At 42.8% G+C, this 24,304-nt stretch overlaps 12 protein-coding genes across 12 annotated transcripts; 5 read left to right on the forward strand and 7 right to left on the reverse strand.

The window, feature by feature from the left end:
• Positions 1–13: 13 nt before the first annotated feature.
• BBOV_III000850 (NUC153 domain family protein) lies at positions 14–1,607 on the forward strand. The gene is made up of 8 exons (XM_001611170.2): positions 14–185; positions 222–337; positions 374–571; positions 608–966; positions 1,003–1,309; positions 1,345–1,395; positions 1,430–1,510; positions 1,549–1,607. The coding sequence occupies exons 1-8, from the start codon at positions 29–31 to the stop codon at positions 1,600–1,602; spliced, it is 1,323 nt and encodes a 440-aa protein (XP_001611220.1). The 5' UTR covers positions 14–28; the 3' UTR covers positions 1,603–1,607.
• Positions 1,535–3,232, forward strand: BBOV_III000860 (Proteasome non-ATPase 26S subunit family protein). The gene is made up of 6 exons (XM_001611171.2): positions 1,535–1,651; positions 1,689–1,727; positions 1,769–1,954; positions 1,988–2,081; positions 2,116–2,210; positions 2,245–3,232. The coding sequence occupies exons 1-6, from the start codon at positions 1,607–1,609 to the stop codon at positions 3,205–3,207; spliced, it is 1,422 nt and encodes a 473-aa protein (XP_001611221.2). The 5' UTR covers positions 1,535–1,606; the 3' UTR covers positions 3,208–3,232.
• A 121-nt stretch (positions 3,233–3,353) lies between these two features.
• BBOV_III000870 (uncharacterized protein) lies at positions 3,354–5,374 on the reverse strand. The gene has a single exon (XM_001611172.2). It carries the CDS (start codon positions 5,035–5,037, stop codon positions 3,364–3,366), a length of 1,674 nt encoding a protein of 557 aa, XP_001611222.1. The 5' UTR covers positions 5,038–5,374; the 3' UTR covers positions 3,354–3,363.
• An 879-nt stretch (positions 5,375–6,253) lies between these two features.
• Positions 6,254–7,934, forward strand: BBOV_III000880 (putative T-complex protein 1 beta subunit; the record flags this gene model as incomplete). The annotated part of the gene is made up of 1 exon (XM_001611173.1): positions 6,254–7,934. The coding sequence occupies exon 1, from the start codon at positions 6,276–6,278 to the stop codon at positions 7,932–7,934; it is 1,659 nt and encodes a 552-aa protein (XP_001611223.1). The 5' UTR covers positions 6,254–6,275.
• Positions 7,935–7,967: 33 nt separating this feature from the next.
• BBOV_III000885 (RF-1 domain family protein) lies at positions 7,968–8,664 on the reverse strand. Its single transcript, XM_051766976.1, has 6 exons — positions 8,513–8,664; positions 8,400–8,476; positions 8,310–8,366; positions 8,205–8,282; positions 8,100–8,169; positions 7,968–8,067 (listed from the first exon to the last, which is right to left on the reverse strand). Exons 1-4 carry the CDS (start codon positions 8,630–8,632, stop codon positions 8,237–8,239), a joined length of 300 nt encoding a protein of 99 aa, XP_051623767.1. The 5' UTR covers positions 8,633–8,664; the 3' UTR covers positions 7,968–8,067; positions 8,100–8,169; positions 8,205–8,236.
• Positions 8,665–8,711: 47 nt separating this feature from the next.
• On the reverse strand, positions 8,712–9,506 carry BBOV_III000890 (putative integral membrane protein). Its single transcript, XM_001611174.2, has one exon. It carries the CDS (start codon positions 9,430–9,432, stop codon positions 8,734–8,736), a length of 699 nt encoding a protein of 232 aa, XP_001611224.1. The 5' UTR covers positions 9,433–9,506; the 3' UTR covers positions 8,712–8,733.
• A 232-nt stretch (positions 9,507–9,738) lies between these two features.
• On the reverse strand, positions 9,739–10,281 carry BBOV_III000900 (putative integral membrane protein). Its single transcript, XM_001611175.2, has one exon. It carries the CDS (start codon positions 10,275–10,277, stop codon positions 9,861–9,863), a length of 417 nt encoding a protein of 138 aa, XP_001611225.1. The 5' UTR covers positions 10,278–10,281; the 3' UTR covers positions 9,739–9,860.
• A 150-nt stretch (positions 10,282–10,431) lies between these two features.
• Positions 10,432–12,378, reverse strand: BBOV_III000910 (uncharacterized protein). The gene is made up of 2 exons (XM_001611176.2): positions 10,758–12,378; positions 10,432–10,606 (listed from the first exon to the last, which is right to left on the reverse strand). The coding sequence occupies exons 1-2, from the start codon at positions 12,246–12,248 to the stop codon at positions 10,442–10,444; spliced, it is 1,656 nt and encodes a 551-aa protein (XP_001611226.2). The 5' UTR covers positions 12,249–12,378; the 3' UTR covers positions 10,432–10,441.
• An 810-nt stretch (positions 12,379–13,188) lies between these two features.
• Positions 13,189–14,655, forward strand: BBOV_III000920 (CCAAT-binding transcription factor (CBF-B/NF-YA) subunit B family protein). The gene is made up of 2 exons (XM_001611177.2): positions 13,189–13,467; positions 13,507–14,655. The coding sequence occupies exon 2, from the start codon at positions 13,527–13,529 to the stop codon at positions 14,547–14,549; it is 1,023 nt and encodes a 340-aa protein (XP_001611227.1). The 5' UTR covers positions 13,189–13,467; positions 13,507–13,526; the 3' UTR covers positions 14,550–14,655.
• A 146-nt stretch (positions 14,656–14,801) lies between these two features.
• Positions 14,802–16,791, forward strand: BBOV_III000930 (putative FAD-dependent glycerol-3-phosphate dehydrogenase). The gene is made up of 2 exons (XM_001611178.2): positions 14,802–15,032; positions 15,068–16,791. Exons 1-2 carry the CDS (start codon positions 14,822–14,824, stop codon positions 16,714–16,716), a joined length of 1,860 nt encoding a protein of 619 aa, XP_001611228.1. The 5' UTR covers positions 14,802–14,821; the 3' UTR covers positions 16,717–16,791.
• On the reverse strand, positions 16,789–17,651 carry BBOV_III000940 (putative integral membrane protein). Its single transcript, XM_001611179.2, has one exon. The coding sequence runs from the start codon at positions 17,630–17,632 to the stop codon at positions 16,883–16,885; it is 750 nt and encodes a 249-aa protein (XP_001611229.2). The 5' UTR covers positions 17,633–17,651; the 3' UTR covers positions 16,789–16,882.
• Positions 17,652–17,719: 68 nt separating this feature from the next.
• On the reverse strand, positions 17,720–24,238 carry BBOV_III000950 (sec63 domain containing protein). The gene is made up of 3 exons (XM_001611180.2): positions 24,179–24,238; positions 23,937–24,140; positions 17,720–23,902 (listed from the first exon to the last, which is right to left on the reverse strand). The coding sequence occupies exons 1-3, from the start codon at positions 24,221–24,223 to the stop codon at positions 17,750–17,752; spliced, it is 6,402 nt and encodes a 2,133-aa protein (XP_001611230.1). The 5' UTR covers positions 24,224–24,238; the 3' UTR covers positions 17,720–17,749.
• Positions 24,239–24,304: the final 66 nt, after the last annotated feature.

The following is a 24,304-nucleotide window of genomic DNA, read 5'->3' on the forward strand; positions in this document are numbered from 1 at the left end:
AATTAGACATTTAAATTTAATTATTACAATGGAGCATGACGATCGTTTTATACCTACCGCTAGATTTAAGCGTGTGCCTCGTGCTAAGAAGCCTGAATCTGATGAGCGTTTCGCTCGTTTATTTGAGTCAGACAGCGCGTCGCGCAAGGTTATTCACAAGATCGACCCTTTCGGTCGTCCTATAGGTTATTTTGTTTAATGTTATGTACTAAGGTGTGTAGGTGATGTTTCTGATGCGGATGCATCATCTTCTGAGAGTGATTCTGAGTTATCGGTTGAGTCCCCTGACGTTGAACACAACCTTGAGGTGTATCAAGATGTGAGTACTTTGGAATATGTAGGTGCATGATATTGTGATTTGAGATGTGTTTAGGGTGATGCAAGCAAGCGTATTGCGGTAGTTGGTTGTGACTGGGAGAACATTAGTGCATCTGACTTGTTTGTCTTGTTTGAGACTATGTTTCGTTCTTTATCTTCTATGCACACTTCTTGTGTAAAGCGCGCTGCTATATATCTTTCTGATTTTGGTGCTGAGCGACTTGATTATGAGCGTCTTCACGGTCCTGCAGTTGTTTGTTTTTGTTGAGTTTTGTTGTATTGATTACAGGCGTGTGATGATGTTCGTCATGCTGAGCTTGATGAGACAGCTCGTCAGGAGGCTTTGCGCAAATATCAGCTTGAGCGTTCGCGTTATTATTACGGCATTGTTGAGTTTGACAGTGTCAATCACGCCAAGTTACTTTACGACGAGATGGATGGTGTTGAGGCCTATTTTGCCTTTGCCGGTTTAGATTTACGTTTCGTTCCTGATGACATTGTTTTTGAGCGTGATCCTGTATCTGAATGTACTGAGATGCCTACTAATTATGAGCCTCCTGCTGAGACTACTTCTGCGTTTCGTCATTCTCGTGTTGAGTGTAAATGGGATCTACCATCGGCAAAGCGTTTCAAGACGCTTACTAAAAGGTACGGTTTTTAGTGCATTAATTTATTTTTTTATAGATTCAAGGAGAAAGACCTCGAATCGTTGGATTTGAGTGAATATTTGGCCTCTGATGACGAATCGGTTGACGTCGAGGAGTATAAGAAGCTTGTTCGCGATGGCGAAGAATCTAGCGGTAAAATCAAGTCTAATGATGGCGCTGTTGAGGCTACGATTGGCAATTATACTATATCATTTGGTGCGTCTCAGGGCATCCCTGACTTGGAGGAGGTCAAGGCAACGTTGACTAAGGATCGGAAGGTACCATCTTCTAAGCGCAAGAAGTCTAAGAAGTCTTTGGCGTATGAGGACAATGATCCCGATGATGTATGTTGTATTTATTTTGGGTTAAACAATTTCAGGATCGTGACTTTGACGCTCGTTCTTCGCGTGTTCAGCAGCCTGGTTTTGAAGTACGTTATACATTTGTTTGATTAAGATTCATAGGCAAACTTTGATGACAATAGGTTTACTCGTGTGTTGAAAGATCCTGATTTTGCTATCGACACCCGTCACCCTAAGTATCGCGTATGTCTATTGTGTATGTGTAACATTTTGAAAAACAGAACACCGATTTCAACAAGCGGCTATTACGCAAGAAGGCAGATTTGAAACGTTGATATAATGACGACTATTGATATTGCTTTATTACGTCGTTTTCTTTTATCCGTATGTTTTTTTATTGTTCTTGTCTGATACACATTAGGGTGGCGGTTCTGATGCAACTTCTGAGCTTCTTAGTTCGGTATGTTATTATTTTTTGTGTACTGTATAATTTAATCCTAGGTATCTGTTGAGGATATTATTTTGAACCTTTCTAATTTGGGTGACGAATGTTTTCCTGATCCTTCTGACGACATTTCTTCATATTCTGGACCAATCAATTCTACGTATCCTGGCACTATATTCGTGCGCGTTTTAGATGAGATTCTAGACTTTCCGCGTCTAAATGCTTTATTTGGCAATCCTCAGGTTGGTCCAATGATCTTCCGTGAAACAGCGTAGGTATTGGAATTGCTTTCTCAGCGTTTGGTTACAAGTTCACTTCCAGTTCGTTCCCTATTTGCTAAAAAATGCAGATTTTACTTTTCTAATGGCGGTAGGTTGTTTTTTTGTATGTATATATAAATTAGGCACTTCAAATGCCCACTTGATGGGCCTTCTTTGGCGACTTCTATTTGACACTGAGTATAGTATTTTTGAGGATGTTTCCATAGCTTTATGTTTTGTAAGTCGTTGTTATTTTATGTATTTATCTTTAGGTTTTAAAACATGACGTTGCTATTTTGACGGATTCACGTTTACGTGACTTGGACAATGCCTTAACTCTTGTTGATGCTGACGGTATAATACCCGTTCGTATATTTGAGTTTTGTGCATTGGTTGGGAGTGGATCTTGTGATGCATTCAGGGCATTATTATCTTTTGGTCTTTATGGGAGCATGTTTAAAATATTTCTCCATGGTGACAGTTTGGTTATGTTGAACTGTCTTGAGATCCTGGATCGTCATTCCTTATTAATTCAGCGTTTGCATGATGCTGGTGCGTTACCTCGTGACTTTATAGTTCGTTGTTTATCGACTATATCTCCATCTTCTTCTGATTCTGGTGACAAGTTGGTTGCACCCTTTTCTTACAAGTTCCTATTATCCCTTATTCGTTATCCTGGTGCTTTAACGTCCGATGACTTGAGTAATTTTGCTTCCGTTGTTTCTGATACTATTAAGCGTGGTGACCCTAATACCGTTACTGGTACCTACCTTTCATCTGTTGAATGTTTTGGTCCTTTGTACATGTCAGGTCATTTGGACGACAGTGTCTACAGCAAAGTGTTGGATATAATATCGTTGACATCTCAGGAGCTTGTTGTAAAATCTGTGATATATTGTTTGATGTCTATGTTTGACCTTGGTCTGAATGATGAGTATTTACCTTCTTTCTGTAACCTAACTGGATCTATGATCCAATGCCTTTCTCGTTTTCCACTATCTGACTTTCGTGAATTGGCTTATAAGTTATTATTGCGCAGTATCCGTTATACATCTGTATTACGTGCTATATTGGATGAGGAGTTACGCAGCCACTTATTCAGTAAAGAGGAGAGTCTATACAGTAACACTGTTGCTAAGAAAGAGCTTGTACACCGTGTTATTGAGCTTCTGGGTGATACTGTATCGTTGCCTGCGGAGCGTGTTGCGGCATTGCGTCGTTACGCTGGTGTATAAGGTTAGACATTGATGTTCTCTGTGACTGCCATCGCATTATAATGTTATAGAGCATATTAAAATTAGTTTTAAAATACGCATCATCGATGCAATTTGTATATTATGCGATTATTTTATACTTGTTCTATGGCGATAATATAATCCCAGATTTTAGCCTCACTTGTTATGTATTGAGAACGGTTTATTTGTCTGTTTCGTTGCATTATTTCTCGCTGCTCTCATACTTTCTATTCTTGTTTCCAGTTGTTGTGAGTCCAGTAGTGATCTATATCTTGCCATTTTTGCATCTAATTCTTGTTCTTTTCTTTCTAATCTTTGTCTTGTTGCGTTTAATTCAGCTTCCTTTGCCATTTTATGTTTTTCGAATTGTGCCTTTTGTCCTTCTAGGCTATTTCTTTCTATTGCTAGCATTGCGATTTGTTCTTTATATTCTTGCATTTGTGTTTCGTATATTTGTGATTTTTGTTTTGTGTTCATAATTTCATTTTGCAGTTCTTCAAGTTCCTTTTCTCTCGTTTCTAATGCGTTATGGTACTGTTCTAATTTACGTTCATTTTCTTTTAGCATTTGTTCTTTTTGTTTAAGTTGTGTTGCATATTCTGTTAGTTCGATTTGTTTTGCTCTAAGTTCTTCTGCTGCAATTTCTACTTGTTTCGCTCTTGTTTGTAATTCCAATTCTGCCTGTTTGATATCTCTGTAAGCTTCTTGTGTATTTGGTGAATGGTACTGTTCGTTTGTTGATATGTGCAGTTGTCTACTTTGATTTTCAATTTCTTCGTCTAACATTTTCTTATGTCTTGTACATGCCCTTTTGATACTTTTTAATTCGGCTTTTGCATTTCTAATTTCCTCTAGTGCCTCGTTTACTTTATCCCATTCTGCTTTGATTTTATCTCTTGCCAATCTGATTTCTTCTTGTTCCATATTGATGCGTTGCGATTCTTTATTGAGTGCTTCTTCTTTCTTCTTAAGATCGTATGCTATAGTTTCGTTTGCATCATTTGAATCTGCCACTTCTTTAAATCTTTGTTCCAATTCTCTTTTTTTTGATCTTACGTAATCTTCAAATGCTGTTTTTTGTTCTATAAAGATATTTTCCATTTCGTTAATTTTTTTTCTTTGCGACTCTATTTGTTCTATATCTTCTTCTATTTTTCTTTTATGTTGTTTAACTTCTTGTGTTACTTGTTCTTTTGCTGTAGCGCATTGATCTCTTACACCCTTTAATCTTTCTGTTTCTATGACTAGTGTATGTTCTATTCTTTCTATTTCATCTTTTCTAGTATTGATTGCTCTTGATGCATCTTTAAGCATAGCTTCTTTTTTTCCTAGTTCATTTAATCCTGCTTCATAATCTTGTAATCTTTTCCTACATTCTTCCTCTAGTAGTGCGCATTCATCTAATCTGTTCATAAGGATTCTTTGTGTCGATTCATTTTGTTGTTGCATATGGCTTATGCTTTGTTGTTTTCCTTGTAGGTATGCTTTATAACTCTTCATTTCTTCATCTCTCAGATTCAACTCCTTTTCTAGTTCATGTAGCTTCTTTTCTTTCCTTTTAATTTCCTCGTATCTTTGTCTAATTTTTGTATGATCGACATCTATTTGTTTATATTTTCTTTTAATATCTTGTTGTATTCTGTTCATATGTTGTTTAGCTCCGCATACGCATTCCACATCATCATATTGTGCGTTGTTATGTATTCTTGTATCATTATTTCTCGTTCCCATGTTGTTTATATCTCGTGTATTACTTCGGTATTGCCTTGTATCATCATCAGCATACTGATGGCTTCTTGTATCTACGGGGTATGCATAGTTGATTGCCATCTTCCCTGGGCTATTGTTTTATGAATTTGTTGATATTCTTGCTTCGTATATATCAGCGCTGTGCGCTATATATTCATTTATCTGTAGAGGCCCATAACGTATGTCCTTATGTAACCTGTATGTTTTATCCCTTTAATTTCGTTATATTCTAGGTTTTACTTATCTCAGTTAATGTTTCCGAGGTCTATAATCGAAACTTGTTCCTTGTTTTTAAAATTCCTTTTTGTTCCCACTGTTTTAGTTCTTTGGTGCCAGGGTTAGATTTGATAACTCCTTTACATACACATCTATGTTATCTATGCTTTACTGATGGTGTGTATGCCTTAACATTGTTTACACACCTTTTATTTATTATTTTGGTCGCTTGATATACCACCCTGTAGATGCGTGTAATAATTTTTTAGTACTTATACATATGTTTGCTTGTTACATTTCAAGTCGGTGTGTATTCCATATGTTATTCTTTATGTATAATATACATTGTTTATTCTGTTTCTGTATGTGGCGGTGATGGGTGTTACCACACTTGCTATGTGCTTCACTAGTATCCTTATATACTATTGTTTCACAATGTATGAAACACGTTTATTATAGTTGTTATGCATAGCTAGGTTGCCGAATATTTTGGAATCTTGGCACATGTGTTGATTACTCGTACATTCCCATGTTAAACTGTTTTCCCATCTATGTTATGTTTAGGATTTGTTGATTAGACACTATTCAGTGTTTCTGGGCTTCACTGATGTAGATAACAAACAGTTGTTTATCATATCGTGTACTTGTGTTTGACGTTAACACATTTGGGATAGATTAGTCTTAACTTTCTTTTTGTCTAGTATACTTTATTTTTTGACGTTCCTTTATAGATTCTTAAGGACCTTTTCTATTGTCATGTATTTTGGACAGTGCGTACTGATGATGCAATGCGCGTTGTATTTTAATGGGTGTTCTCCTTGTTAATATCTTGTTTATTGGTTATTTGATGGTGTCTAGGGATATTATTGGTTTTATTATATATAATTATCTTTGTGATAGCATGTAACATGAGTTAATGTTACTCAATTGATGAGTATACGCCGTCTCATTTTGCTGGGGTTGGAAGGTTGTTTATAATATAGTTTTTTCTTGTCTTCTGGTTGCCATATTACTTATTTTTATATTGAATTGAGTATTGTATTTTTCTTTTGTTTGTTATAGTTGTTTATTGATGTGTTGTTTACATGTTATTATAACACACTATGGCATCATCTAATTTTTACGGTGAGGTGACTCCTGATATTTTGAAGGGCGGTGCTCAGGAGGACCGTGGTGAGACTGCTCGTATGCAGTATTTCATTGGTTCTATAGCTGTTGGTGATTTGGTGAAGACCACCCTTGGTCCTAAAGGCATGGACAAATTACTACAGCCTATGAACATGGACGGTCCTCGCGGTGAGAATGTGATAACTAATGACGGCGCCACTATATTGAAGTCTGTTTGGTTGAACAATCCTGCAGCTCGCATATTGGTTGACGTTTCTATGCAGCAGGATGCTACTTGCGGTGACGGTACTACTGGTGTCGTTGTTCTTGCAGCTGAGTTATTGCGCAATGCTGAGAAGCTTTTAGAGCAGCGTCTTCATCCTCAATTGATTTGTATTGGTTATCGTCGTGCTTTACAGGTAGCTCGTAAGCGTCTTGAGGAGATAACCTTTTCCAGTAAATCCGACCCTGCTAAATTTGAATCTGATTTATTTAAGATAGCTTGCACTACTTTATCGTCTAAGTTACTTCGTTTGGAGAAATCTCATTTTGCTCGTTTGGCTGTCGATGCTTTATTACGTATGAGTCGTGACATTGACTCTAGTGCCAGTAGTGTGAAGGACGCTTCATCTCACATTAATTTGAGTTTAATTCAGATATTGAAGAAGCCAGGTGGTTCTTTGAAGGATTCTTATCTAGAGGAAGGTTTTATTTTAGAGAAGCGTATTGGTGTTGGTCAGCCTAAGGTTATGACTGACTGCAAGGTTTTGATTGCCAATACTCCTATGGACACTGACAAGGTGAAGATTTATGGTGTTAAGGTTAATGTTGACAGTTTTGAATCGGTTCGCGCTTTAGAGCAGAGTGAGAAGCAGAAGATGAAGAACAAGGTCGATCGCATATTGCGTCATGGTTGCAATGTTTTTATAAATCGTCAATTGATTTACAATTATCCCGATCAGTTATTTAAGGAGGCTGGTGTGATGGCTATTGAGCATTCTGATTTTGACGGTATGGAGCGTTTGGCTAAGTGTTTAGGTGGTGAGATTGTGAGTACTTTTGATACTCCTGAGAGTGTGACTTTGGGTCACTGTGACAAGATAGAGGAGATTTTGGTTGGTGAGGACCGTTTAATTCGTTTTAGTGGTTGTGCTCGTGGCGGTGCTTGTTCTATAGTTTTACGTGGTGCTTCCAGTCACGTTTTGGATGAGGCTGAGCGTTCACTTCACGACGCTTTGGCAGTTCTTGCTGAGACTATAAGTGACGGTAAGGTTGTTTGTGGTGGTGGTTGTGCTGAGCTTGAGATGGCTACTGCTATCTTTGAGCATGCTAAGACTATTGAGGGTAAGGAGAGTTTGGCTGTTGAGGCTTTTGGTGCCGCTTTGCTTAAGTTACCCGAGTACATTCTTGCTAATGGTGGTTACGATTCCGCTGATATCATAAGCAAGTTGAAATCTGCCCACGCTTGTGGTAACATATATGCTGGTATAGACATTGAGCGTGGCGGTGTTGGCAACATGTTAGAGCTTGGTATTTATGAGAGTCTGAAGTCCAAATTATCTCAGATTTGTCTTGCTACTGAGGCTGCTGAGACTATTGTTCGTGTTGATGACATTATTAAGTGCGCTCCTCGTGAGCGTCAGCCTGGCGTTTAAGCTGTTGCTTTATGTACATTAGCAAATGTCTAACCCAGTTCTAGGCTTAATATTAAAAGTCCGTTATTGTTTTATGTCCTATTCTCTTTTCTTTCCTTTTATCTTCTCTTCTTTTCTTATAGTATTGTTCAATCTGTTTGTTTATATACTAGTTATTGTTTCTACTCACTTGTTGTACTGATTTATTTTTATATATTTGTTCTAGGAAAGTGAGTTGTACTTCAGGTTCGTATTTCTGTTACTGTGTTTATGTACATATTGCTAATATACCTCAGCTTTTGTTATTGCTTCATTTAGTTTATTTATGCATGCTTTTTTATTTTGTTCTTGACTTGCGAATTCTGTCTTACTGTATTTACTTTATATGTATTCTAACCATCGGATTCAACAATGAAATCTCCTGCCTGCGTAATTCTTTGTTTAAACAGTTGTCTACATATTGTAGTTGTCTTTTCTAGGATTTACCTGAATTTATCTTTGGTTTCAGATTGCATCCAAGATGCCTGTTCTACATTGAATCTTGCTTGTACTTTAGTTTCCGACTACGTTTTCTTATTTGTATATTTAGTGGCATATACCTTATTTACACTTTGTCCACCTGGTCCTGATGACCTAGACGTTAGTATTTTGATATGTTTGAGTGGTATTTTGGTAGCGAAGTTTTTTATATATCTACATATCCAGGGTTGTTCGTACATTTGTATGTTGTAACTATCTATTCAAATTAGACCTATTACAAATAGTGTGTTGTTTGTAGTGTCGTTTAGACAACACTGTGTGTATGATTCATTTAATGCTTTCAATTTTTGCTTTTTTGTTGTTTTCTTTGTCGCAGTCTTACTATGCATCCTGCAATTAGGAACACTCCTACCATGCATACTACGACGATACCCATGGTATATTCCGCGTTGAGTGCTGCGCTTTTGGACGTAAACATCGACGGCGTTGTGTATGTATTCTTCAGTGCTTCGTTGATGACTGCTGTTGCGTGTTCCTGTGGTTGCGATGCCATTTCTGGTGGTACCATCATTTGTGGTCCTGGTTGTCCTGTTGGTATATGTTGAGCCAATGTTGGCACTGCTGTCATTATCGGTGCTTGATTTGGCATTTGTGGTTGCATAGCCATTTGTGCCATTGCTGGTGCTGCTTGTGGCGTCATTCCCGCTGCGGGTTGCATTGCCATTTGCGGCATTACCTGTGGCACTTGTGGTTGCAGTGTTGATAGGAATGGTTGCATCTTAGCTCCATCATTTGTCGTTGGGAACGGTCCTGAAGACAGATCTGCTATTTCGTTAAGTACTTGATTTGCTCCTGAGGTTAGGTTTCTTAGGAAGCCTCCTGGTGTGATTTCCAGATGTGATGGTAATGGTTTTTCTTGTGCCACTGACAATAGCTTTCCATATTCATCTATATCGTATGCTGGTACTTTTTTATGTATTTCTTTATGATTTTTTGCATCATTTGTTTCCCGATGTGCACGGAACCTTGGTACCTTCATTGTGTATATTCTATCTATTGCAACTATTTACACATTAATTAGAAACACTCCTTTTGTATTGTCTTATTATATATACGTTGTCTTTGTTATTATTTTGGTGTGTTGTTACGTAGCACGGTTTCGCACGGTTGATACTTATTGTCGCATCCGTTCGGTTATATGCTAGTGTGTAGTTATATTATATTACCTTATTGCTAGCACTTCAAATGTGTATACATACATCGGCTATATGCTTGATACAGTTACAGTTCGTTGCTACTTTAGACATGGTATGTGTAATCTGGGTCTTATATATACGGGACAGCTATTAGCGTGTATAAAATTAAAATTTCTGTATGCTTATACTGTTATTTTAACACCTCCATCCAGTGCCTGTATACGTTAATTTGGCACTTATTACGATAGCATTATTGTAGGTGTCTTTTTATTCATTCCTCCTTTTTACTGCATCCACTGCTGACAGTGCATATAAGGGACTCTATCTGTTCTTTGATAATTTCCATTACTTCGCACAGCTTTGTTGTTGCTACTGTGACTAGTCCGTTTTTGAGTGCCATGACTGTATATTTGTCTGCGAGTTCCAATGCTCTTGATCTTGGTGTTACTAGTAGCACTGATAGTATACTGAATGTGAGTGGCCACAGTGAGTCAGACACTATACCCAGCAGTGCGAACAGCACTGGTGAGAAGATTCTGTCCAGTATGACCCAGAATACCAGTGCTCTTAGGTAGTAGTTTGCGTGTTTTACATTTCCCGTTGACGCTGCGTGTAGCCCTCCTACAACTGGTACTACGAAGCCACTTACTACGCCGATGAATCGGCACAAATGTATAAGTACGCTCATTTTGTATATTTCTTTGATTTTTATGAAAATTTGTTGTATTATTTATACTTTAGTGTCGCGTTCTGTGGTGCGCTGGGATTCCAGCACATCGATTGAACGCGTTACTCTGGTGTATATCTAATTCATATTTAATTTCAAAATTGTTATGGTGCATTGTCTCAATTTCAATACATCATTGGTTTACTGATTCTCACAGGTTTTGGTACCAATGCTTCTATATCAATGTCTTCTTCTTCTTCCTCCTCCTCTTCATCTTCAGACTCTGCTTCTTGTGTTGCTTCTGTTTTTTCTATAGACTCTCCCTTTATCCATTTTTTCCATGTTAGCAGCTGCGAGGCATTAGTTTGTGCGTGTATATGTTCCACCCGCCTTTACCACTATGCTATTGCAATATGGCCTAAATGAGCGGTTTTTAATATAGACCCTTCTTTGGACCTTTGTATAGGTCTCTATTTCGGGGTCATTATTTCATTAACATACCTGTAGTATTACATTGATTCTGTCTGGTACTTCGCTTGGCACATCTTCTATCCACTGTATTGCTGTATCTGTTGTCACTACTTTCGTTTGCACCAGTGCGTCAAACACTGCTTCTATTAGGTAGACTGACGTTGAAATTGCTGGTAATTTCCATTCACATATGATTTTGGCCATTTCTGTAAGCAGCGGTCCTGTGATGTCATGCTCACTTCTTTCTCTGAGTATGGAAAGAAGTGGTGCAACTTTGTTGAACATATTCTTTACTTGTTCCATGTTATTACATTCTTCACATGCCTTGGCTGTTACTAGGCATGCCACCACTGCTGGTACCAACTCCTCTTCATCTTCTGGTACTATAGTGTCAAGATCAACATCAACTCCTTGTATTATATTTTTGACTGATGTTTCCACTTGTTGGATAGTTTCCATCTTGAATTCATACATGCGATTATGGCGTAATATGGCCTGTCTTTTTTGTTGTACCAGTAGTTCAGCTTGTGACAATGGCTTTTGTTGCACATCCTTTACAGCTTCCACTTTCTTTTTATCTTCGGCAGGTCTACTTTCTGTGATCTTCGCTGCTTTGAGGAATATATCATGTACAGTTGAATTCCTGGGTGTAATTGTTGTTGTTTGTGCCTGAGTACGTCTATTTATTGGTACGTAAGCTCCAGGTTTATGTTGTTCTTTGAATATCGAGGATCTCGAATTTTCCCTATTGAGATCCTTGAATGCGTCGTTACTATAATGGCTTCCATAATCTTTGGAATCTGAATCTCTTCTTTGCATGGAGAACACTTCCTTAGCTCTTGACGACTCGTAGTTACTTGATCCTGTGCTCCTCATATCGTATCCTGTATCTAGGCAGCTGAATCTGGATGTTGTTGGTTCTGATGAGTTATCACTTCCAAATGCGTTATCAAATTTCCTTGAGGGTGGCACATACAGTTTCTTCCCGCTATTTTCCCTTTGTAGTGTCGCTCTATTGAACATATCGTCATCTTCCTTCGCGGTCCAATCGTCACGTCTTGATTTATCGCTGCTGATGTTGCTACTTGGTCTTCTCCAGAAATCATCTTCTGCTGAATCTTCTTGTATGGTTATTGCATTTGTATTTCTCCATACATCATCTTCTGGTTTCCTTTCATGTTCTTCCTGTCTGGAATTCCGGCTACCCGATCTTCCCTTAGAATCGCTCCTTGCAAACTCGTTATCTGTGTTTCTTACTGTGCTGAAATCCGGTTCAGGTTTATCATTGGGTGTCTCCTTACTTCCCATGGGATCGAAATCATCTTCTACGGCTTCATTAGCCCATCTTGTACTGCCTGATTTATTTCTTGTTGGTCCGAATGATGCATTTTGTTGTCGTTCATCATCTTCTTCATTGTTACCTGCTACCCCGCTTGAGAACCTTGGCATTTCAGGTTTCCCTTCGTTCAGTATTCTTTGCAAATCTCTTAGATTTACTGATATTGGTTTTCTGTTTGCCATTTTCGCAGGATGTGTATTTTATGTTAATCCAGCTGATGGGTTGTATTTATTAAAACATAGATTCCTTATATTGATGCTTCCACGACGTATCCATAACAGGCGATGTATATTGCTGGATGTGTTAATTGTTTTTATTTGGTCGGTGACGTTGTTTTGCTGTTAATCTTTTGGCGATAGGTTGCCCCATCCTAGCCACTGCTTCCGTGTACGTTAGGGTTATAATTTCGTATAGATAACGCTGTAATGTTATCAATACTACATTTATTGTGTGGACGATATTTTGTCTACTAGATTTTGTTTCATAACTTAGGGAATCCATGATGAATTTTGTGTTATCATAATTTCTCTTTGTTCTCATCCTGTTGATACATTTTGGTATGATATTGTTCTTTATTATACAATATTTTACTAATGTTGGCGTTATAACATACTCACGCTTCTTGTACGTTGTTGTGTTATATCATCTATACACACCTATGTTTAAATATATCAATATCATTGTTTATTGCTCTATTATATTACCATTTTATGGTTAGTGAGTTCATGGTTGTTATATTTATGACTAAATTACTTGGATGTGTAATCGCCCATTTAATGTGTATTGTTACGTATGACTTTGTATATTACCTACATCTGGTTTATTTATTGAAGTTTATTACGTGAACATATTTTATATATTATTTTGGTCACATTTATGAATATTTTGACCATGCCGTCTCATTTGCACGCCTGTGGTCTCACTTGCATGTTGCGTAAGGCCTAAAATAACTGAATTCAGTTGTTGTAATTCTTATTGCTTAGGGACTATACTAAGTATGATTCTCCCGTTAATTTGATCCGCCATTTATGTTTATATATGTCCATTTAGTTGGTAAAAGTGTTATTATGTTGTCTGGCGTTTTCATCGCATTCTGACTCATATATGTCCACACATATACTTGTTGTAGTTCGCATAGCTTTTAACCGATTGTGTGTGATTCTTCTTGGTATTATTCGTTAATTGTTTGTGTTATTAAATTGCTTAATTGGACGTCGCTTTATGATTGTATGGGGAGTATGTTAGGATTACCTTGTTTTTCCTTAGTGTTCACTTAGTTTGCATTACATTTGTGTAGCGTGTGTATAATTGGGTTGTATCTTGTGTTTGCAGGGTTTATACGGTTCATTTGTGTGTTTGTTTGTGTATACGGTGTTCTATTTTTGTAATTCTTTTTGTAAGGTTGGTTTGTCGTTGTGTTTTTATATCATTTGGATGCAGCTATAGCGCTCTACATCACGATGAGTTACAGTTCTTCGGATAACATAGAGGATCCGTTTGTTAAGTACGTGTTTTACGTGAATCCGTTGCAATATAAGCGCATTTGTATACGTCGCGATCAACGTAATCGCATATTACAGAAGCGTGGTCGTCCATTACCTACTTATGTACCTGTTGCGGTACGTTCTGAGGTGAGTGGTATAAAGCGCAGTCGTTCTGGATATGATATTTCTTCCCATGGTTATGGTTTGCATGGCTACGGTTTGTACTCCGATATGAATTATGGCATGAACGGCGACTATACTCAGGGTGTTTCCAAGATGATGTGTTACAATGACTATTCAAATGGCGGTTACGTTGAATCGTCTGGTTTGATGCAAATGAATCAGGATCCTATGGGTTACGTCACTCCATCTGGTATGGGTCCTCTGTCTTCTAAGTCTGTTGAATATCAATCGCCGCGTTATGGTAATGGCTGCGTTGGTATTCCTGATGTTTACCAAACTATGCGGCCTATGTGTTCCATGGATTCGACTAGTAGTATGGATCGTGTTACATCAGATTCCCATTCGGGTGACCTTTACTCTTCTATGCAGGCTGTATACCCGGGTAATGGGCAGGTACTACCTCGTGTGAATGGTTTATCTGAGAGTTTTTCATCTAATTCGAGTAGCAACCATGACAAATCGGTGATGGGTCAGCGTTCTGGCATGAACATAATGCCTGGTTATTCTCCTACATCTGAGGCTATGTCCAATTGTTCCGTCGTAACTGATTTTTACGGCAATTCCTCTTATAGTGCTGGTTCTTACACCAGCGGTTCATATTCTGGTGAGACTTACAGTGGCGAGTCGTGTTCATCTGAGTATGCGTACCCTGGCGGTACAACTTCTGAGTACTACACACCTGGTTCGGGTACCGGTACTGTTTGCAATGGCAAGGGTCAGGGCGTTACTTCTGACTCCGTCAATCCATCTACATCGTCTGACGACATTGCCGGTGGTTATTCTCAGCATGTTGTGGAGGGTGTTGGTGGTTATTGACGTAATGTCATATCGCTATAATTCGGGTGATGTGAAAGCATCTGCATCATCTGTGTCAACTACTCTGTTGTGGTATTCACATCAGTGTTTCCTTCTTGTTCCAGCATGTAACTTATCATATAAAAGTATGAATATATCCTTTTTGTATGATGTGTGTTTGTGTAATGTTGTGTCTGTATGGGGACTTGGATGTGGAATCTGCTTTGATTCTCTTTGCTTTATTAATATTCTTTTGTCTGCAATTTGTTTTTTTGACAGTACATGTTATTGCCATGGGAAGACATTTGGGTATTAAGCTTTTTGGCGGTGCTCTTGTTGGTTTGACTGGTACCTACGTGGTTGTGCGTCGTGAGCATGAGCGCTGTGCTATTCCCAAGGGCACTAAATACACTGTTCCAGGGCAGCTTAAGAGTCGTTCTTTAATGTCACGTGCATTGCGCGATGAGGAGTTTGATGTCCTTGTCGTTGGCGGTGGTTGCACAGGTGTGTTTTTGATGTGTGTTATCCATTTTGTGTAGGCAGTGCTGTTGCTCTAGACTGTGCCACTCGTGGTTTGAAGTGTGCGTTGGTTGAGGCTAATGACTTTGCATCTGGTACATCTTCTAAGAGTACCAAGTTACTTCACGGTGGGATTCGTTACCTTGAGAGCGCCTTGCTTCATTTTGACATTAAGGAGTTGCGTTTTGTGTGGAAGGCGCTTGAGGAGCGTGCTCATTTGATATTTGCTGCACCTTTTGCCAATCCTCCAATTCCCATTGTTTTGCCTATTTATCAGTTATGGCAGATTCCTTACTTCTGGTTCAACATTAAGGTCTATGAGTTATTAGCTCGTTTTTTCTGTTGCAACGAGACTGGTGTTCCATCTTCTTACTACACTGGCAAGGCTAATGCTTTGGACTGCTTCCCTCCATTGCGTGAGAAGGGTTTGCGTGGTGCTGTAGTTTACTACGACGGTCAGCATGACGACTCTCGTACTAACTTGTTGATGGCTTTGACCAGTACTATTGACAACTACGTTCCAGGTCAGGTTGGTGCTACTGTGGTTAACCACACTGAGGTTGTTGAGTTGTTGAAGGACTCCGAGGGCAAGGTTTGCGGTGCTAAGGTTGTTGACAAGTTGACTGGTGACACTTTTGACGTCCGTGCCAAAGCTGTGGTTAACTGCAGCGGTCCTTTTGCTGAGAAGGTTCGTCAGATTGGTAATCCAGACGGCAGTGAGAACATGTTACACTCTCGTGGTACTCACATTGTACTTCCCGCCACATATTCTCCAACTCAGTTTGGTATGGTCATTCCTAAGACCACTGACGGTCGTGTTTTATTCACTCTTCCATGGCGCGGTCAGACTTTGGTTGGCACCACTGACAACAAGGATGACCTTCAGTGGAACCCCTTGCCCAAGAAGTCCGACGTTGACTTCATTTGTAAGGATGCTGCCATTTACATGAACTGCAGTGAGGAGTCTTTGCGTCGTGACATCAAGTCTGTGTGGTCTGGCTTGCGTCCTTTATTGAAGGGTCTTGATGGTCAACCTGACAGTGAGAAGACTGATTCCTTATCTCGTGGTCACGTGATCCACGTTGATCGCCAGAACTTGGTTAATGTATACGGTGGTAAGTGGACTATCTGCCGTTTGATGGCTGAGGAGTGTGTTGACCGTTTGCTTGAGGCCAACCCTGATGTGAAGGCTAAGACTCGCTGCCGCACTCGCAACCTTCGTTTGTACGGTACTCACAACTTGAAGGGTGAATACAACCCTGATGAGATCCGTCCTATGTTCAACACTTTGAGTGTTGAGCTTCGTTCTGAGTTTCCCGGTTTAACTCCAGAGCAAGCTGCTCACCTCGTTGAGAGTTACGGTTACCACTCTCGTGAGGTAGCTCGTATGTCTGCTGAGGCTAAGATGCTGAAGCCTATCCACCCCGACTTCCCCTATTTGCAGGGTGAGGTTTTGTACGGTGTCCGTCGTGAGTTTGCCTGCACTCCCCTTGACATTCTGGCTCGTCGCACTCGTATAGCATTCCTTGACAACAAGGCTGCAGCCGCTTCTCTGGACACCGTGTGTGACATTATGGGCAGGGAGTTGAGTTGGAGCAGCTCCCGTCGTGCTGAATTGCGTTCTCAGGCAGTTGACTTCTTTAACACGATGAACGTTCCCGTGTGCTAAATGCGCTATATACTCTAAGCAAGTGCACTAAAACAGTGATGCTTTAACATATCGACTGAATTTGTTGGTTACTACACGTTAGGTGTACATATTAAACAGGTATTGTTTTCAAGTAGCCTGTGGGTATGTTATGAGCGTTATTGTGGCAGTTGGTGTAATGTCAGTTTTATATAAGGTCACCTCGGGGAACTACCCATTTGATCTTGTGTTCGGGCGCGTCATGGTAGAATAGACGCATATCAGCACGGTACTGTCTGTGCATCTTCGTCCAGAGGTATGCTGCATAGAAGGCTACTAGTAACCCCGTAATGTACTCGCGAATGCATATAACGACGTTGTACTCACCTGCCATCTTTTGCCTGTACGTGACCCATGCACTTTCCCATGACACCCGTGCTTCATTTGCCTGTTCCTCTGCCGTCCTGAACGGCTTAGGGATGAGCTTGCGATATATCTTCAAGGGCTTGGCGAATTTGTAGAACATCTCTTCGTAATCCTGGTTGGTAAACTTGCCTGAGATCAGCCTGTCCATGTACGGTTTTAATTCCGGTGTGTCGTCACCCAGTTTTTTCAGAAATGGGTAGAATTGCGGCGGTAGCCTGAATGTATGTTTTATCTTGGTACTGACTTCCGGGGGGAACGTTCCGGGGCATCCGTATCCATCCCTTGGTATTACGCTGTGCTCTCCCCAAGTGTAACTCTGCCACATTGGCTGCGTGGTGTTGGTGGCAACCAGTATTGGCCACCCGGTGTTACCGACGTCCTTTTTTAGGGCATGGTAACTGTTGTCCTCCCATGGATTTTTTGAAGGCTCGAATTCATAGACGCCATGGGAGTCACCGTGCTTGTGGCGGCATTGTAACGTGTAGTACGGACGTGGGCACGCCCGTTTTAATGCTCTCACGGGAAGATTCATGGGCGCTGGAAACTGTTTGTGCCCTTTGTTAGCTGTACCTGGGTCTAGACGATCCCCCATACCACATGGACCCGATGCTGCCCTGGATACTAGGTCTAAAATATACATTACAATCAGTTACTCGCTTCGTACGTGTAGCGATATACTCTGCTGTTGGTCGGTACCGACGTAAGAGTCGCTTACGACGTACACACTCAGCTCGTGGCTTCCTAGTTTGTTTGGCGCCTCGAAATCGATATTAACCTGGTTAACACTGTCCAGTAGCGTTACTCTTTTAATTCCCAGTACCCGTTTAGAATCCAGGTCGCCAACTAGGATCCACCACTGCTCGATGCGTTCCACTGGGAACAGTGGCGCGTGTACAGTGCCTACATCGCCCTCGCGTTCGATTTGCAGCGTGAGTCTCACGGATTCCATTGGCGCCGCTTGCTCGGCGCCCAGGCTACACTCCACGTTGAGCACTGGTACTGCGTTACACATGTTGGCTATGGCGGCGCATTGCTGCGTGGTAAACTCCGATAGCAGCGCGTCCCTATCCTCGTCTTCCATGCCCATAAGGTCGTATATGTCATGTACTCCCGAGGCGTTGCACTTTTCTATCCACGCGGGCCCTACGCCGGGCAGCTGCAGCAAGCAGCTGTCGTTGAATCCTAGGGCCTGCACTATACGCTGGCTTAGTTGCATTGCCAGCAGTACTGGACCCAACCACCCGTTACTGCTGAGGACGTCAACCAGTGCACATAGCAAGGCGCCTATGCGCTCCAGCACTAGGCAAAGGTCACTTTGCAAATCGTTAGTCAACATAGCTCTCTGCATATGGGCGATTAACAACTCGCTAACCTTATTGTCAGGCTCCAGTGCCTTAGTGCCTATCCTTTCACCGGGCCTTGGTTTAATGTCGACAAACTCCTCCGCTGTGGACACTAGCTGTATGAGTGACCCTTTGGTCATGTCCGGGGTAACGGAGGTAGCGAAGGTGTCGATGGTGCGGCACCGGAGGTAGTAGAATGCTGCGATGTATCCCAGGTTAAGCGGTGTAACTCCCGCGTCGTCCATTGACACGCACTGGGCCTTCTCGAGTGAAGCGAACGTGGATTCCACGAGCTCACTCAGGTGGTCGCTCATGTGCTGTGCGCTCGTGCCCTGCATTGAGTAGTAGTTAGGGTTCTTAGTCAGCCTCCGGTAGTATAACGTCCACGTAAGCCAGTCTATGGCATCTTGGGGTGATTCTATAGCGCCTTGCACAATTTCAGCGTTGATCAGCTCTTCTATACGGTTTTCCAGGCAGCTTTCCACGGGGAAGGCGTCTTCCAGTAGTTTATAGAGCTGCCTGCGCTTGCTGCTTTCGTAGAGTATTAGTGCCTGAGGCCTGTGGGCGGCGTCATCCGATACGTAGGCACAGGATAACATCCGGGTAAGATCAGTCTGCGGGTACATTGACTGCGATATTGGCCTATTGGTGGCCGACACGGTTATGTCGGCTATGACCACCACTGGCGCGTATATTGACATTGTCCATATAGCCGAGGCGGTACATATCAGTACCTTGATCACTCCTCGTTGGTACAGGTCCTGGATATACCGTATCTCGGCGTCGCTGAAGCCTTCATGGCAGTATCCTACTCCAGCCTGTACCAAGGTACCCAGAGCACGTTCTCTGGTGGACAGACGCTCCCAGCATTCACCAGTGAGTTGTTCTGCCACAGATAAGCTTTCCCCGGTATACTCCAGTGATAGTAGCATTTCCATGGCCATTAGCCTGGCAAACCTGCGATCGACCGTGAATATAATGGCACTCTGCTGATCGTCATCCAGGGTCCTGCAAGTGTTGATCACGAAGTTGCAAACGGTGTTGAACATGGCAAACCTGCGTGTTTCGTCATCCCACTGGTCAAATGACTGGATAGTGAATTTGGGTCCCACGGTACGGTGTGAGTTTGGCCTAAAGCTGAAGATGTTGTTACCGTTTGCACCTATCCACGCACCAAGGTCCAGGGCGTTTGACACTGGTCCCCCGAGTCCCACTATGCGCGTATGGTATCCCAGCTGGGCTGACACAAACCTCATGCGGCTGATTGACACTTCAATCTCGGGGCCTACAGTAGGGTCCTCGATAAGTTCCAGGTTTTCCACGATTATTAGGTCCACTGACTGGAGGCAGCGTTTAGTCTTCCAGCGGCGTGATACAAAGTCCCACTGCCTGGGCGTGGCAACTACGATAGTTGATTGCGCTATTGTCACGAGATCGGTTTTAACATCACCCACTAGTGGCTTGACCTGGCATATATCGCCAAATTTGTGGCGCAGGCGATTTAGACGCTGCTGCTGGACTGATTTGAATGGTGATATGACAACTACAGTGGCATTTTCAGTGGTGGACAGGCAGCGTACGATTGCGATCTCGGCGCAAGTAAACTTGCCACTGCGACTTGGGGCGCATAGCAGTACAGTGTCACTCTGGGAATATATTGACTCAAAAGTACGCGTCTGGATAGCATTAAAGTGGTGGTCTCCAAAGGCCTTGATGAAAAACTGCTTATTCAGGCGAATGCAGTTGCCGGGAAGATTAATCAAGGAGGACACGGGTCTAGGCTGCTGGTCTATCATTTCAGTAAACGGGTGTGCCTTCTCGGGGAGAATTAGCCGGCTGAAGCTGATAGATACCTTGCTTGAACTGCCAATCCAACGTTCTGAAAGTACCCTCAGGAAGTAGTGTGAACATAGCGGATGCGATATCTCGACAGTGAAGAACAGAGATGTTTCCTTTATCTCGTTCGAGGAGAACGCAGGTAGCACGAAACTTTGGCTGTGCAGTATTTTCTCGCCACTGCCGTCCTCAACAAAGAGCCAGAATCGCTCGTTGCTGCCGTGTAAGCGCTGGTCCCACTGGAAGTCCGGTGATATGCCCACCTCAACGCGGAGTACGTCGCGAGTCAGTGGCTGGACGAAGACCTGGAGCTCTAGGCGAGGTACCAGGTGAACCAACCGGTGCAAGGTCTTGCCGAGCTTGGGCTGACGGCAGAGCTCACCAAGCTCGACACTGCTGAGGTCGTAGTAACGGTCCCAGGTAAAGTCGTTACGCTCCAGCTTCAGGATCAGCTCCTCGGGCAACGATTTAAATTGGCGCAGCGGGAGCATCACGGACCACATGCGGCGCTCAACCATCTTGCAAAAGTCAAACAGACGCTGCGCCAACTGGCTCCAGGAGTTGGTCAGCGCGATTTCGTACAACGCACGTAGAATACGGCCTGCATTCTGGGTTATAAATGTCATTTCCGATACCAGGGCGTATCCCTCCAAATCGAAGCGTGATATGTAGCTCTGCAGGAGGACGGCAACTTTACTAGATGACTCCTGGCCGTGTCCCCTGATTGGGATGGGCACTTTCTCCATTAATCCAGATAACTCAACACGTTCCTCGTCACGCACTGGGATGTACCTGAACTCAGCACTTGCAGCAAATACCTTCAGCAAATCGGGATCTGACAAATCAGGCTTCAGGTTGTCGATATAGGTCTTTACCGAGGGCGGTTTAAGGTAGTACAGACTTGCGATCCTGCCTAACGGAGTTGCCTTTATAGCGCCACTGCGACGCTCGTACCGAATTAGTGCATGCTTGTCAAGTTCCAGCAAAGCACTGTGAGCAAGTGATTCCAGACGCGCACTGAACATGTCCTCAGTGGGCTCCGCATCGTCGTCGTCAGTGATCACACTGTATAACCGCGGCTCGCGACGCATCCTTATCGAGAAATAAGTGTCACCCAGCCATGTAACGGCGTCATTCCTGGTAGTAATGTTCCCGAGGACTATTTCAGCATTCAGGAGATCTGGTAGCGTAGTTACCAACTGGCTCTCAATGGGTAGCTGCTGGTTGTTCAGTGACAGGTAGAACTGTAACTTGCTGTGTGAAGTAATGATAATGCCCTTGCCCTCCTTGTCATACTGAGGCCTACCTGCACGACCCAGCATTTGCTGCACGGACAGCGGGCATAACTCAGTCCAGCATCCTTCCTCGGGGGAGTATACCTGAGTACCCTTGATAATTACTGTATGCGCCGGTAAATTGACACCCCAACTTAAAGTAGCAGTACTAATTAACAATTGTATGTGGCCATCAGAGAAGAGGTCCTCTACCAACTTGCGATCTGATCTAGGTAAACCTGCGTGGTGAATACCTAATCCGTACGGTAGCAGTTCCTTTAACTCAGTGGTCTTTATGGCCTCGGATTCAGTGGATAGAATCTCGCGGGATGCACTGTCACTATGGAGGAAGATGCCTAAATTGTCAGTTTTGAAGGCCATATCACGGATTAACTTGGCCGTGCGTGCAGTTTCCTTGCGGCTGTGCACGAATACAAGGACCTGGTTCTTACCGGCGTCTTCCATAACACGTTCGTATACCAGCTCGTTCATTACATTGTAGCGTTTAACCGCCTTCTTTTCCTTTATACCGATGTAACGCTGCTCGAGTCCCACGGGACGATAGTGGTTCCCAAAGTAAAACAGGCCCTTTTCAGGGTCCACGCGAAGGAATTCAGCAATGTCGCCATAGTTTGGCATAGTGGCACTTAAACCGACTAACCGTGTCTTGGTCTTGTTGCGACGGTCGTTATGCATGGTCCTGGCTACAATGGCCTCGAGAACTGGGCCGCGACGATCGTGTAGAAGGTGGATCTCATCAATGATTATCAGCTGGACTATGTTCTCCATGCCGCTCCTGCGAGTGACGACATCCCACTTCTCAGGGGTAACCACCAAAAGCTGGGTGTCCATCAACTGGTTACGAGTTAAACTCATGTCACCAGTCAATTCGCGAACTGATATGCCATAAGGCGCAAAACGCTGCGAAAATGATTGCGCCTGCTCCATAACCAGACTCTTCATGGGCGATATGTAGACAATCTTGAAGTCGTGGAGATTTAGGTTACCCGTTTCATCGCGATGCCGGTCAAGTACACTGAGCATGGCAAGCACGGCGACGTTGGTTTTGCCAGCGCCCGTGGGCGCGCAGACCAGCATGTTTTCCTCAAAGCAGTTGAATGCCACATCGGCAATCACCGATTGCACGGGATTCAAGGAATCCACACCGGGGAATGCCGCATGGGTCCATTCGGGGAGTGTCTTTATGCTGCGGCGCTCGAGGCCTGAAGGTCGCTCCAGAGGGTGAATTATGAGTTCATCATACGACTGGTGTTCGATGCGCTCCGATTCAGGCGGTAGCACTACCTTCGTGTTAGTCATGTGCTGCGCACCGTCCTTGAATGCCAAAGAATCGAGATCAAGCACTTCAATGGGAGTGCTGACGTCTCCCGAAGTGGTGTTCTCCGGAACCAAGTCCTCGAGGTCCTGCAGAGCGCTGTCGTCAGGTTTAGCCGATTGACGAGCTAAGTTAGATGCTTCACGAGTTACATTGAGTGCCATTTTCTGGTCACGGTTGCGGCGAAGGTGGACTTCCTCAAGTTCCTGCAGGACTGCCGTGCCCTCAGGAGATTGACGCATCTCCTCGTATATGGACTCCTTCTCAGCATCGGTTTGAGCTTGTCCCAAACGAGTGCAGTACATGATCTTGTGACGGTTCCTTAGAACAAGCTTCGCAAACTCGAAATTCTCATATTTCAAAACGAGAACTAACTTGTTCTCACACTCCTGGACGTCAGGAATACCAAGTGATGATAATATCTCCTTCTCAGTAGCAACCGCGATGTTCGGGTCGTTGAATATAGAGTTCAGCTCACGCTGTAACCAGTGAGGGTCGATCTTGCTTATAGGTAAGTCATACTTGTCAACTTCATTGAAGTCGGCGTTTTCACGCCGTATAGTTTGAATGTGAGACTCGTCGTGGTCCTCATCAAGGTAGTCTTCATCAACACTGTTGACGTCGGATTCAGCATCCTCGTCCTCGTCAAACACAACCGCTATGCCCATAGGGTTGTCAGTGAACTCGTTAGTGCCAGGAGCAGCATCAGAGTCACCAAAGTCAACCAGGTCCTTAGAAGCATGATATAACCGATAAAACTGATCGTCAGTAATAGGGCCCAGAATCTCCTCACAAAGCTTACGACGGTCCTCAGATTTCAAGCCAGGTGAACGTAAATGTGTCATGACCTCACCAAAAGCATCACGAAGAACGTCATGAGGCTGGTCAGTTAAACACTCCTGAAGGATACCTAGAATCTCTTCATACTTCACACGAGTGGATACAGAAGATGGAGTATAGTGATTGACATCAGATATGTCCACAGTCAAGACAGAATCGCCCTTCTTCAAATCCTAAAGGATATAATGTGTCAAGAAATAAACCCACCAAGCGAGTCCTTCTATGCTTTAGGGGTAGAGAACTGGAATCAGACGCTTGTGAGCGCTTTTTAGCAGGGAGATCAGCAGGCTTGGAATGAACAACCCTGTCTCCCATCTTGTATTTCAGCCTATTGGCCAGAGATTCGGGCTCGCCCGAAGTGACAGCACCCTTTGATACATGGCCGTCATGCTGTAACACGAGGTTTGAATTCTGTAGGGAACATATATAATATAACCTATAGAACGTACCGTACGATATTCAAAACGTTTAAAACGCTCATATTGCTCCGCCATAGTGTAACTATGCACAGAACATGCCACCCCGAGCTATACAGCCAACCGAGGTACAACAAAGACTTTGTACCGACCGTATGT

Source organism: Babesia bovis, chromosome 3, assembly GCF_000165395.2.
Source record: "Babesia bovis T2Bo chromosome 3, whole genome shotgun sequence".
In the NCBI taxonomy this organism is placed as follows: Eukaryota; Apicomplexa; class Aconoidasida; order Piroplasmida; family Babesiidae; genus Babesia; species Babesia bovis.

What these genes read in the sequence shown, in the direction of transcription:
- BBOV_III000950 (XM_001611180.2), bottom strand. Translation starts at nt 24,223, where the DNA reads ATGGCGGAGCAATATGAGCGTTTTAAACGTTTTGAATATCGTACG. An exon ending in AACGTTTTGAATATCGTACG is followed by an intron (nt 24,141 to 24,178) that starts GTACGTTCTATA and finishes TGTTCCCTACAG; the next exon opens with AATTCAAACCTCGTGTTACA. An exon ending in AGCATAGAAGGACTCGCTTG is followed by an intron (nt 23,903 to 23,936) that starts GTGGGTTTATTT and finishes TATATCCTTTAG; the next exon opens with GATTTGAAGAAGGGCGATTC.
- BBOV_III000940 (XM_001611179.2), bottom strand. Translation starts at nt 17,632, where the DNA reads ATGAATCTTCCCGTGAGAGCATTAAAACGGGCGTGCCCACGTCCGTAC.
- BBOV_III000860 (XM_001611171.2), top strand. Translation starts at nt 1,607, where the DNA reads ATGACGACTATTGATATTGCTTTATTACGTCGTTTTCTTTTATCC. An exon ending in TACGTCGTTTTCTTTTATCC is followed by an intron (nt 1,652 to 1,688) that starts GTATGTTTTTTT and finishes GATACACATTAG; the next exon opens with GGTGGCGGTTCTGATGCAAC. An exon ending in ATTTTACTTTTCTAATGGCG is followed by an intron (nt 2,082 to 2,115) that starts GTAGGTTGTTTT and finishes TATATAAATTAG; the next exon opens with GCACTTCAAATGCCCACTTG.
- BBOV_III000920 (XM_001611177.2), top strand. Translation starts at nt 13,527, where the DNA reads ATGAGTTACAGTTCTTCGGATAACATAGAGGATCCGTTTGTTAAGTAC.
- BBOV_III000870 (XM_001611172.2), bottom strand. Translation starts at nt 5,037, where the DNA reads ATGGCAATCAACTATGCATACCCCGTAGATACAAGAAGCCATCAGTAT.
- BBOV_III000930 (XM_001611178.2), top strand. Translation starts at nt 14,822, where the DNA reads ATGGGAAGACATTTGGGTATTAAGCTTTTTGGCGGTGCTCTTGTTGGT. An exon ending in CGTTGGCGGTGGTTGCACAG is followed by an intron (nt 15,033 to 15,067) that starts GTGTGTTTTTGA and finishes CATTTTGTGTAG; the next exon opens with GCAGTGCTGTTGCTCTAGAC.
- BBOV_III000900 (XM_001611175.2), bottom strand. Translation starts at nt 10,277, where the DNA reads ATGAGCGTACTTATACATTTGTGCCGATTCATCGGCGTAGTAAGTGGC.
- BBOV_III000890 (XM_001611174.2), bottom strand. Translation starts at nt 9,432, where the DNA reads ATGAAGGTACCAAGGTTCCGTGCACATCGGGAAACAAATGATGCAAAA.
- BBOV_III000885 (XM_051766976.1), bottom strand. Translation starts at nt 8,632, where the DNA reads ATGTACGAACAACCCTGGATATGTAGATATATAAAAAACTTCGCTACC. An exon ending in GAAACCAAAGATAAATTCAG is followed by an intron (nt 8,367 to 8,399) that starts GTAAATCCTAGA and finishes TACAATATGTAG; the next exon opens with ACAACTGTTTAAACAAAGAA. An exon ending in TTCATTGTTGAATCCGATGG is followed by an intron (nt 8,283 to 8,309) that starts TTAGAATACATA and finishes AGTAAATACAGT; the next exon opens with AAGACAGAATTCGCAAGTCA.
- BBOV_III000850 (XM_001611170.2), top strand. Translation starts at nt 29, where the DNA reads ATGGAGCATGACGATCGTTTTATACCTACCGCTAGATTTAAGCGTGTG. An exon ending in AGGACAATGATCCCGATGAT is followed by an intron (nt 1,310 to 1,344) that starts GTATGTTGTATT and finishes AAACAATTTCAG; the next exon opens with GATCGTGACTTTGACGCTCG. An exon ending in TTCAGCAGCCTGGTTTTGAA is followed by an intron (nt 1,396 to 1,429) that starts GTACGTTATACA and finishes TAAGATTCATAG; the next exon opens with GCAAACTTTGATGACAATAG.
- BBOV_III000910 (XM_001611176.2), bottom strand. Translation starts at nt 12,248, where the DNA reads ATGGCAAACAGAAAACCAATATCAGTAAATCTAAGAGATTTGCAAAGA. An exon ending in GAATCAATGTAATACTACAG is followed by an intron (nt 10,607 to 10,757) that starts GTATGTTAATGA and finishes AATGCCTCGCAG; the next exon opens with CTGCTAACATGGAAAAAATG.